We start from the raw sequence: 11710 nt of genomic DNA on the forward strand, positions 1-11710 counted from the left end.
TTTTAAGAAAAGGGAAGAAATGGGCAAGCAACTCATAGCCACCACCCCAAATAATTCCTGCTTATTTTCTTAATTTGCATAAGTTTGTGATTTATTTTAGCACTGTGATATGTATGACTCTCGGGAGTTATTTTGTTGTAACTCTTAATAATAGGAACATCTGTGAAACCATATATGGAATTCATTTTAATTGGTAACTAAAAGTAAAATATACATGCATGCATTTTTTTTTTTTTTGGACAGGTAGAGTTACAGACAGGAGAAGGGGAAACAGAGAGAAAGGTCTTCCTTCCGTTGGTTCACCCTCCAAATGGCCGCTACGGCCGGTGCTGTGCCGATCCGAAGCCAGGAGCCAGGAGCCAGGAGCTTCTTCCTGGTCTCCCATGTGGATACAGGGGCCCAGGCACTTGGGCCATCCTCTACTGCCCTCCTTGGCCACAGCAGAGAGCTGGACTGGAAGAGGAGTGACCAGGACCAGAACCTGGCGCCCATATGGGATGCCGGCGCCGCAGGCGGAGAATTAACCAAGTGAGCCACGGCGCTGGACCCTGTACATGCATCATTTTAACAGACAAGAAACGAAAATAGAAGGAATCGACTGATTACGAGAACAGCAAATATGCTGAAATTATTCTGTCCAGCATACTGAGGCCGGAGAGCCACAGGTTAACAGAGTTATAATTTCTAATGAAGACTGCTGAATTGTACTCTAGGAATAGTGTCTGCTTAAAAGCAAACAGCTGGGCTTCAAAGACTTTTAAAAAATAATATGCACGATATTAAAGCAAAGGTTAGCAAACTGCAACCTCTGGACCAAATCTGGCCCTGCTTGCTGGGGCGAGTAGAGCGCTGCTGGCCCTCAGCCACACTCACTTATCAGCTCGTTGTCTGTGGCTGCTTTTGTGCTCCAGCCACGAGCTAAGCAGCTGCCATGGAGCCCATCTGGTCTGTAAAACCTAAAATATTTACTGTCTAGCCTTGTTCAGAAAACGGTTTGCCAACCTCAGTATTAAAGCTACATGAGGGGTGACAAGCGTAGCGGAATGACAATGTGGTGTCAGGTTACATTTTAATCACTCCTACGCTGTGTGTTGCAGGAAAACTGACTTAACAACTCTGAACCTTGACTTTTCTACAAAATGGCACTAGCCACTTTGATGGCTTTCTGTAAGGTTTAAAAGGGAGAAAACAGCAATGAAGACCCTGAGTGTGACACCCACATCCCATATCGGAGTACCTGGGTTCGAGTCCTGCCTCTGCTTCCAGCTCTAGCTCTCTGAGGACACACATCCGGGGAGGCAGAAGGTGATGGCTCTGAATCAATCTCTCTCTCTCTCTCTCTCTCTCTCTCTCATTCTCTCTCTCTCTTTTTGACAGGCAAAGTTAGACAGTGAGAGAGAGAGCTACAGAGAGAAAGGTCTTCCTTCCATTGGTTCACCCCCCAAATGGCCACCACGGCTGGCACGCTGCACCGATCTGAAGCCAGGAGCCAGGTGCTTCTCCTGGTCTCCCATGGGGTGCAGGGCCCAAGCACTTGGGCCATCCTCCACTGCACTCCCTGGCCATAGCAGAGAGCTGGACTGGAAGAGGAGCAACCGGGACAGAATCCAGTGCCCTAACTGGGACTAGAACCAGGTGTGCCGGCGCCGCAGGCGGAGGATTAGCCTAGTGACACTGTGGCCAATGTCTCTCTTTTTCAAATAAACAAAGCACTCAAAGTCCTTCCCATTACACGGGCTGGCTTAAATGGAAACAAAGTCTTTCCTGCTCAAAGGCTCCCCCTAAGGCAAGAGGCACCGGAATCAGAACCCGGAAGTCACAGCTCTGCATCTGAAGCATCTCGTGGTGACTTTAGGGACAAGAGAAATCATTAATGGAACAGAGAAGTCCCAAGATCCTTTCAAGAAAGGATGCAATTAATAGCAGTGAAGTGCAGGTGAAATCAGAGCCGTGTGGCAGGGTCTAGACCTTGTCACGCGCTACCCCCTGCTCTGGGAACTCCCCTCCCCTCTTTTCCTGGCTGACTCCGCTGAACCTTCAGGTTTCAGCTTAGACGTCAGCCCGCTGCTCCAGGGTCAAGAGATCCCTGGCCCCTGGCCGCCTCCTAAACCCCATTCCTACAGTTCCCTATCTGTCTGTATCACCATGCAAGGTCTTTGGCTGCTGCCGGCTTCTCTGCTCCCCCACCAGATTGGCACAACCCAAATCTGAAGCCACATCTCATAGGCCTGCGTTCCCCCAGTGCTAGCAGAATACCTTGCACACCGTGAGCCTCCAGTGGGCATCTGGTGAAGAAACAAACATGCAAACAATGAATAATGAATGCAGGAGGCTTCTAAGAAAAGACAGGATGCATTCTGGGTATGCATTTTCTCCCTGTACTACACAGGGCCAAGTGAAAAAATGGTTTCCATCCCGTAGCTGACCTACAACATACCCCAAATCACATCAGGAACTCAATAAAAAATTATGCATTCTTGGAATTCACCCAGCAGGTTCTGATTCCCCAAGTTTGTAGTGGAGCCTTGAAATACGGTGGTTTGAGAAAGTTTACCACTGGGGCCGGTGCTGTGGTATAGCGAGTGACTAAGCCTCCACCTGCAGTGTTAGCATCCCATATGGGCAAAGGTTCATGTCCAGGCTGCCCCTCTTCCGATCCAGCTCCCTGCTATGGCCTGGGAAAGCAGTAGATGATGGCCCAAGGGCTTGGGCCCCTGCACCCACGTGGGGGACCTGGAAGAAGCTCCTGGCTTCAGCCTGACCCAGCCCTGGTCATTGTGGGCATTTGGAGAGCGAAACAGCAGATGGAAGATGATCTCTCTGTCTCTGTCTCTCTCTGTAACTCTGCCTTTCAAATAAATATCTTAAAAAAAAAAAAAAAGATAGAAAACTTACTCTGTATGACCAGGTTTGTGAGCCGTTGAACCTCTGGGCTGGAGACTGCCTTGAGATAGGGTGAGAGATGACGGGGAGAGGAGGTAGGGGGGAGGTGGGAGAGGCTATATTTGGAGAATAAAAAGTGGGGACAGGCCGGCGCCGCGGCTCACTAGGCTAATCCTCCGCCTTGCGGTGCCGACACACCGGGTTCTAGTGCTGGTCGGGGCGCCGGATTCTGTCCCGGTTGCCCCTCTTCCAGGCCAGCTCTCTGCTATGGCCCGGGAGTGCAGTGGAGGATGGCCCAAGTCCTTCGGCCTTGCACCCCATGGGAGACCAGGAGAAGCACCTGGCTCCTGCCATCGGATCAGCGCGGTGCAGCGCGCCAGCCGCAGCAGCCATTGGAGGGTGAACCAATGGCAAAAGGAAGACCTTTCTCTCTGTCTCTCTCTCTCACTGTCCACTCTGCCTGTCCAAAAAAAAAAAAAAAAAAAAAAGTGGGGACAGCCACAACCTGATAGCGGACATGGTCCCTAGCTGACCAGCATCTGGGGTCCTACCCAACTGTGGTTCTCCCTGTCCTTCACAGGGATAAGCCCTTGTGGCTTATATCATGTTTTCCTCTTCCTGAGCTCACGGAATCCTCACTCCGCCCTGGTCCATTCGGTGGATGAAGCAGTTGAGAAACAGCTGAGGCAAAGAGCCCGGCATCTCCCTGGTTTGTGTGGGGGAGCCACTTAGCCAGACTGCCTCTGATAACAGCCTGCGATCTGGCTCGAGGCAGAAGATACTGGTCAAAAGGACTAGACCTATGTACCTGGGGAGAGTCAGGCCCACCTGGCACTTAGAACAGCTAGACGGCCCTGACGGAACAGTGTTGAACACTGGCCGAATCCTGAGCACCTGCAGGTGCTGCTATTTCAAGTCATCCCACTCATCCCATCCACCCATCCATCTATCCATCCATCCTTCTGTCTACCCACTCAACCTTCGCATCAGTTCTCCATCACCTACTTCCACCCACCCACCCATCTGTCCAGCCTTTTCATCCCGTACTCACCTATCTCACCACCCATCCATCTATCTACTTACCCACCCATTCCTTACCCTCCACACTCACCAAGCCATCATAATTCAGTAATCCACCCTTCTTCCCAGTTACCCATTACTCCATTTGTCTCATCCATCCCTCCCTCCATCTGCTCCACCCATCCAGTCACCACTCACCCGTCTATCCATCACATCTGTTCATCTTCCACCCGTGCACCCATCCACCCACACATCCATTCATTAATTCACTCATGCACCTTCCCCTTCATTCATTCATCCATTCAATTTCACCTCCATCCAAGCCCCCAGGCCCTTTGGAAGCCCGGAGCACAACAAAAAGAATCAGAGAAATACAGACATTTCCCTGACAGAGATTTGAGGTATTTACAGGAAAGACAAATTACCAAAGGGCCAAAATAAATCATCAAGGGATACTTGTGGAGTGGAAAGCAAAGGTAGGGAAATAAAACCGGAGTCAGGCGAGCACACAGGCAGGCCTATCATAACATCGCATCCTTACACTGGGTCGGGGCAGCTCCAAATCCGGCCCTGCGCTGGGTCTTAATACCTCGAGCAAACACTACATCCTGAGAGTGTCAGGCTACTCAATGTGGCCAGCGCTGACCTCAGCTGTTCCTGGTCCTCTAACACCCCGGAGTGTACTTGGCCGTCTGGAGACGTTTTGGTTGGCATGCTTGATGGGGAGAGATGTCACTGGTTTCCAGTGAGTAGAAGCCAAGAAGCATGGGGCAGCCGCCCACAGGGAACTCTCCAAGCACAAGGCCAACAGTGCCGAGGTGGAGAAGCCCCCTGAACAGAGAGTCCCTTTGGTTTGGAGCAGTCGTGTGCCAACTCGGAGAGAAGAGCACTGCTGTGCCAGGCCAGCCTTGGCTCTCTACTGCACGCGCATCTGATTTCCCACCTGCCTTTGAACTAGGGCAGTCTGCTGGGAGGTTTCTGGGGGAAAATTGCTTTGTGATGAAAGAAACTGGTGCATTGAGGAAAATGCTCCCCCGCCCCCACCTCCGGACGCTCAGGGGCCGACGGGATTCCTGATGCTGGGACGGCCAAGCACTAGGGCAATCAGCCGCACTGTGAGGATGGCAGAGAGAATGGAAGGAAGATCTCGAGACACAGGGCTTTGACAGGCAGAGTGGACAGTGAGAGAGAGACAGAGAGAAAGGCCTTGCTTTCCTGTTGGTTCACCCCCCAGCGACACTGCGGCTGGCGCACCGCGCTGATCTGAAGCCAGGAGCCAGGTGCTTCTCCTGGTCTCCCATGGGATGCAGGGCCCAAGCACTTGGGCCATCCTCCACTGCACTCCGGGCCACAGCAGAGAGCTGGCCTGGAAGAGGGGCAACCGGGACAGAATCCAGTGCCCCGACGGGGACTAGAACCTGGTGTGCCGGCGCCACAGGCGGAGGAATGTTTTTTAAAACCTTCCTTGACTCGTTCACCCCTCAAATGCTTAGTGAATGGTTCTGTCGCGCCGTCTCTGTGTGAGACAAGCAAGGCAGAATAACCCACAGCTGTCCCAACCTCACGGTGTTCATAGTGTGGGTAGGGGGCGGGGCATCACCATTCACACCTGCCACTGCCTGATCAAGGTATTGAAGAATACTACCAAGTAGAACGTGTGCCGGGCAAGTCCTGGGGGGAGGGGGCCACCACGTCAGAGACCAGCCGATCCGAGACTGCCTTGCTGAGAGCAGGGCTTTGGCCTTGCAGTGGGGAGCCTGCACCCGACACTGCAGTGCCCGCGTTCCACACCTGCCTCGGGTAGCTGACTGGTGTCCTGCCAATGCACACTGCGAAGCAGCAGCGTGGCTCAAGTGGTCAAGTCCCTACCTCCACGTGCGAGAGCTCAACTGATTTCTTTGTTCTTGGGTTCAGCTCTAGTGCCCCCGAGATGTTGTGGGCATCTGGGGAGTGAGCCAGTGGATGGGGCGCTCTGTCCCTCCCTGTCTATTCTACCAAGGTTCAAAACACGAGACAGGGGCCAGCACTGTGGCCTCGCAGGTAAAGCCGGTGCCTGCATCGCATGCGGGCAGCAGTTCGAATCCCAGCTGCTCTACTTCAGATCCAGCTTCCTGCTAACCCACGTGGGAAAGCAGAAGAGGATGGCCCAAGTGCTTGGGCCCCTGCACCCATGTGGTAGATCCTAAAGAAGCTCCCAGCCCCTGTTTTAGATCAACCCACCTCTGGTTGTTGAGCCATTTGGGGAGTGAGCCAGTGGATGGAAGATCTGTCTGTCTCCCACCCCCACCCCCCACTCTAACTCTGCCTTTCATATAAATAAATAAAACAAACACAAACAAACAAACTCATGAGACAACATGTGAGATTTCTTGGGTGCTGTCTGTCTGGCACTGGGCCGAGCACTCAGTATTAGCTTATTTGATCCTCACAACACTCGTGATGCCCACCACCCCTCACTGGGGCTCTACTGTGCACCATGGGCCTCACCCACCGGCCCACCTCGGCCAGAGGAGCCTCAGGAGATGCTTCCTGGGGTCCCCATTGGAGAAGCCCAGGAGAGAGTCTAGGATTTTTTCCCTCAACGCACTTGCTTCTTTGATCAGAAAGTAAATGTCTCCCAGCAGACTTCCCCAGTTCATTTTACAAACGAAGCATCTGAGACTCAAACGGAGGTGGTGACTCTAAGGCCACACAGCTTGGGAAGCCGATCCTGGATGCTAACCAAGTAACCAAGTTTATTTTCTCAAATAAGCAGAGTCTGAGCCACAATCTCTCTCTCTCATACACACACACACACACACACACACACACAGAATGCTCTGTAGGACAAAAGTCCTCTTTGTTCTTCCCCCTTTTTTTTTTTTTTTTGGTTGATGTTTGCTGCAGATCTGGCCATGGGAGCCCTTCTTTCTCTGTCCAGACACCTGTAACCTGTCCAGGAGGGTCAACAACAGCTGCACCGTGTCAGGGCTGGAGTCAGATGGTTTTTAAAAACAATCCTGAGCTTAGTTTTCTCCCCATCCTTGGAGACAACATTATTCATCTCAGACAATCGTGAGTATTAAATGGGATAATAGGTGTAGAGCTTCCGTCCATCCATCCAACCTTCCTTCATCCATCCATCCATCCATCCAACCTTCCTTCATCCATCCATCCATCCTCCTGCTCGTTCCTCCATCTCTCCATCCATCCATCCACCTGCTCGTTCCTCCATCTCTCCATCCATCCATCCAGCCATCCATCACTGTCTATGTTTCCAATCATCCACCTCTGCATTGCCATCTCTCCATGCTTCCATCTGTTCTGTCTATCCCAGCAAACGTTTGCTGGATAATCGCTATGCGATGTGCACGCACAGGGGCCAGGATGAAGGGACAGGAGGCCATCTGATATGTTGTGTAGGCCTGGGAGACAGGGAGAGGCTGTCAGTTAGGTTATTATCCTATTATCCTTTAGGAAGGATACTAGAGGGCCTTTGTTCACTTCCAGCCTGGGCTCATAACCCAGGCCATGCTTCTCCGGAAACTACCAGGCCTCTGTTGGGGACAGCCTTCCTCTGGCCACAGCTACTCTCTCCTCTAACTCCCCTATCTCTATTTTACAGATGAGGAAATAGCATCAGAGAGGGGAAAGTGTCTGGTCCAGGTCACACAGCTGTCACACAGACTGTGGATCCCCAGGCCTTTTCCTTTTCAGCCTTTTCCGTTGCATCCCATCCTCCCAGGACCAGAGGGACCTTGGGACCAGAGGCAGTGGCCAGCCCCCGATTCTGCCCCTCACTGGCCATCTGCATGCAGCTAATGATGACATTAAGTAATATTTATTGAGTCCTTTACACCCTTGCTCTCCTGTGGTCATCCACGATGACCCAAAGACACGTCCCAACATCATCTCTACTCCAGAGAGAAAGCAAGGGAGGCACAGACATGCTGAGGACTCAGCTAATGTCATAGAACCCGAACCAAGATCTGCTCCACTCCAGAAGCTAAGCTCCGTGCCTGCATCCATGATTTAATTGGGTTTGTAAACTACCTAGTCCTTAAAAACGGCAACATTCTCTTGAATCTCCTTTCTCAGAAACAAAACAGTCACTGTTTCTTTGGGTCATCCCACGGAATTTTCTGTGCAAACACAAACGTGTGTGTACATAAATGCGTCACCATTCGGGGATCCATTCTGTTCTCGGGCCCTGTCCGCCACAGCCCTCCAGCTGACCGCGTGTGCTGTTTGCAGTCTGCAGGGCTCTCCTTGTCTGCACACAAGTCTGTACCCCAGAGGGCATCCCATCATAACGACGCACTGGGTTTACCCGACTGCCCTCTCCCGAGGGCCATTTGGCTACCTCCAGTCTGGAGTGGCTTCCAGCCCTAGAACTAGAGCCCTCCCAGCCTGGAGGTGACACGCTGTCCCAGTCCTGCATCCAGGTCCCACACATCCAACACGAGAGCGTGCTCACTTTCCAACGCCCCCTGTGGGCCATGTTTCACACCTCTGCTGCCTCCTCAGTCACCCAGCATCAACGCGGGCTGGAGGGGCACAGATGACCTCCCTTGGGGAGGTCCCTTGGGACTCCCCTACTTGGGTCCCATTTGCAGCTCCACCATGCCCTGGCCAGATGACCTAGGCCCAACCAGGTTCTCTGCCCCGCAGCAAGGCCCGTAGCTGCATCTGGACCCCCACCCTGCAAGGAATCTTGGAAAGACTTCCTGGGACACATTCCCAGGAAAGCCTCCAGGCAGCAGAAGGGGCCAAGCCCCTGCCTCGGGACTCCGGCGGCCTCTCCCAGTACTCCAGGCAGCAGCTGCGCCGCTGTGGAGAGAGTGGGGTTAAGTCCCAGGCCACCCTCAGGCCTCTTGACTCTCCAGAGGAGCCAGGGAGGCGCTTGAGCCCATCAGAACCACAGCCAGAGGTCTTCTACACGTCCCCCGCCCCAAGCCTGACCGGGGTCCCACCGTGTCCAGTCCCCCAGCCGTGGCTGCTGGCCCACTCACCATAGCGACTCTCCACTGGGGCCCCGAGGGGTGCGTTCACACTGACCATGGCCAAGCTGGAGACCAGTGAGCATGGAGGAGCCGAGGCCCACACACAGCAGCAACAGGGCTACCCAGAGCCAGTGCACCAGGAAGGCAGCGAGGCAGCGAGCCGGCCAGCTGCCACCGCCTGGTTATCTTATTGATTCTTCTAATCACCCAAGGTGGGTGGATATGTTAAAGAATAACCAGTCACTTAGGGAACCTGCGGCTGGGGACTGTCGCTGTCACCATGACAACAGCACCCTGGCCAGGCCCGAGGTCCACTCGGGCCCCAGTCCTGCACTCAGAGTTTAGGGGGCAACTGGAGCCAGATGTAGGGGACAGCAGCCCCCCAACTCCAGGGAAGGAACGTAGCAGGAGGGGCTTGAAGGTGAGAGTCCAAGCTGGGTTGGGTTTTATGGCTACAAACCATTGGGTGTGGCCTGATGCAGGAAGCGGGGACGCTGAGGGAGGGTGGAGGAGCAGAGGAGGGTGGAGCGCCGAGTTTATGGAGCGCCTGCTGGATGCCGGACTTGCATGCAGGCATTGCCATGTTTGGATTAAACCTGAGATGAGGGAATGGAGGCACACAACGAAGTACCTCGCCCGCAGCCTCACGGTGGAGACGAAGGGGATTGGGAGCTACAACCCCCTCCCCTCTTTCATTTACGTGTTTTGAACACCTACCATGGGCCAGGCTCCGTGCTAGACTTCATGATAGAGAAATAAACAAAGTAGACGTCACGCCTGCCTCCGGGGACTTGGGGACTAATCAAGGAGCCGTATCCGCATCAGGTACTCCTTTGGAGGCCATGTAGGAACTGCCCGGTGCTCGGAGGGCTGCAGGAGCATGGGTGGGACTCCCCTCCCCCTCCTGAGTGGGACCGCCCTTGAAATCTGCATCCTGGTGTTCAGAAGCAGGGCCACCTGGGGCTTCCCGCGCCCGCATCTTGCACACCTGTCACCTGGCACGTGCCAGAACGGCCGCATTTCTTTTGTCCCGGTGTTGGAGCTCACAACCTGCATTTGGGGTTCTGAAATCTTTTGGGGTGCTTCATCATGTTGGAGGGAGCACAGGTGAGAGGCAGTGAAGCACTTGGACCCATGAAACCCTGGCTCCATCAGCTTCCGGCTTGTGGGTTCCGTAAATTTTCATTCACTCAGAGCAAGACCTACCTTATGGGAGGCTCCACCTGGAGAAGAGTGAGTCGGCATCGGCCCTCCGCCCACCAACTCTCTCCCGCTTCCCTGCTCAAGCAGTGCTGGGGGCCGGGGGCTCTACTCCCGCGGATGGCTCCGGTTTCCACTGCTCTCGGCCCCTCTCTTCCCCCTCTCTGCCTCCTCCTTCCCGCTCAGTGTAAAGCCTGCAGCCCATAAACCTCATCCCTCTCTTACTTCTCCCTCAGCTCCCTCCTGACAAAGCCCCAAGCCTACGTGACCCTAAGTATTCTTCCTTCCTCATGTCTACACCTGGGCAGCCAATCGCTGCTGGAGAGACAAAGGAAATCACCAACCTCAGGACAGATGGGACCATCACGGACCGGGGCCACCAACTCCGCGCTCCTGCTTGCTCTCCTTATTCCCTACCCCCATTCCAGGCCCCTTCTCGAACCTTCTCCCCTCTCATTCTCAGCCAGATGAGACTGCACCTTCCTCACAGCGGGAGCAGAGACCTTAAATCAGGTCTCCCTCACCCCACCACCAACTCACCTGTCTGCATGATTCTCACCTTCTTTCCTGACCCACCTGGGTCTACACCCCTGTTTCCTCCTACACATAAAAGTGTATCCACCTCGTCTCCAGAGCCACCACCTTCCTTCAAGCCACGGCCATCTCACCTGGACCACTGAAATAGCCTTCAGCCCTCACCCAATCTGTTCTCCATTAATGCAGTCAAAATTTTCTTTCCCAGTGAAAATCTGATCAAGTTATCCAGGGTTAGAACCTGGATGTGCCTCCCCCTCGCCTCCGGTTATCATCCAAAATTGGCCCCTGTCACCTGCCACAGGGCCATCTCTCTCCCTCTCCCCATTCCTGGTACTGACTGCCGGGAGCTCCCTGACCCGGCTTTCCACCCACACTGCCAGTGCCTTCTCAGAGCCTGGCCAGTTTCTCATCAGCTGAGGCTGTGTGAAGGTGGCCGCGGAGGCGTGTGGGCCATCTCTCGATCTGAGTGTGCCTTCCACTCAGCTTTGCTCTGCACCTACAACTGTTCAGAAAGGAAAGTCTGCAAAGAAACCCCTCTGCAGGAAGACACCTGATGCCGATTCAAGGGCTCCCGTGAGACGCGTGCTCCTCCCAGGTGATACTTAATTCAGTGATGATGCGGTATTTCTGTTCCGCTCCTGTTTGGTACCTGGCTGCTCCACTTGAATTATAAGCTGCAAAGATACAGGAGCATCGCGCAGCTCAGGGATGCACGTACGTTTTCTGTAAAGGGCCAGAGTAAATACTTTAAGCTTTGTGAGCTCTGTGTTCTGTCATCTCTGCCCCTGAAACCAGAAAGCAGCCATAGGCACTAGGTCAACCAAAAAGCAAGGCTGTGTTTCAATAAAACTTTATTTACAAAAACAAGCAATGGGCCAGATTTGCTCATGTGTCTTAGCCTGTGCCCTGAGTTATGTTAATGACCCCCGTCCTGTGCCCGGTCCTGCCCTAAGTGCTTTCTGTGTGTGTACTCATTCATTTAACAGTTGGAACCACCTCACCAGGCGGACACTGTTGGCGTTCCCATCTGTGGTGAGACCGGGGCACTGAGAGCTGCGGTGACTCAGCCACGCACGGGCAGCCCCTTC

At 53.7% G+C, this 11710-nt stretch overlaps 1 protein-coding gene across 4 annotated transcripts in view; it reads right to left on the reverse strand.

Moving 5' to 3' along the window:
* HNF4A (hepatocyte nuclear factor 4 alpha) overlaps nt 1-10563 on the reverse strand; it is a 61033-nt gene extending 50470 nt beyond the window's left edge. The window contains exon 1 of one of the 4 annotated variants that reach the window (XM_089307967.1): nt 10430-10563. Coding sequence is in view for 1 of the 4 variants with exons in the window: in XM_070051815.2 (XP_069907916.1) it covers nt 8895-8943 (49 nt within the window). In the remaining 3 variants the exon portion in view is untranslated. Of the gene's footprint in view, nt 1-8894; nt 9299-9602; nt 9812-10091; nt 10352-10429 lie in introns of those variants that run through there. The other 3 variants (XM_089307968.1, XM_089307965.1, XM_070051815.2) reach the window with 3 other exon arrangements.
* Nucleotides 10564-11710: the final 1147 nt, after the last annotated feature.

The sequence above is a fragment of the Oryctolagus cuniculus genome, chromosome 11 (assembly GCF_051225735.1).
Source record: "Oryctolagus cuniculus isolate XC-2025 breed Fujian yellow rabbit chromosome 11, ASM5122573v1, whole genome shotgun sequence".
NCBI lineage: Eukaryota > Metazoa > Chordata > Mammalia > Lagomorpha > Leporidae > Oryctolagus > Oryctolagus cuniculus.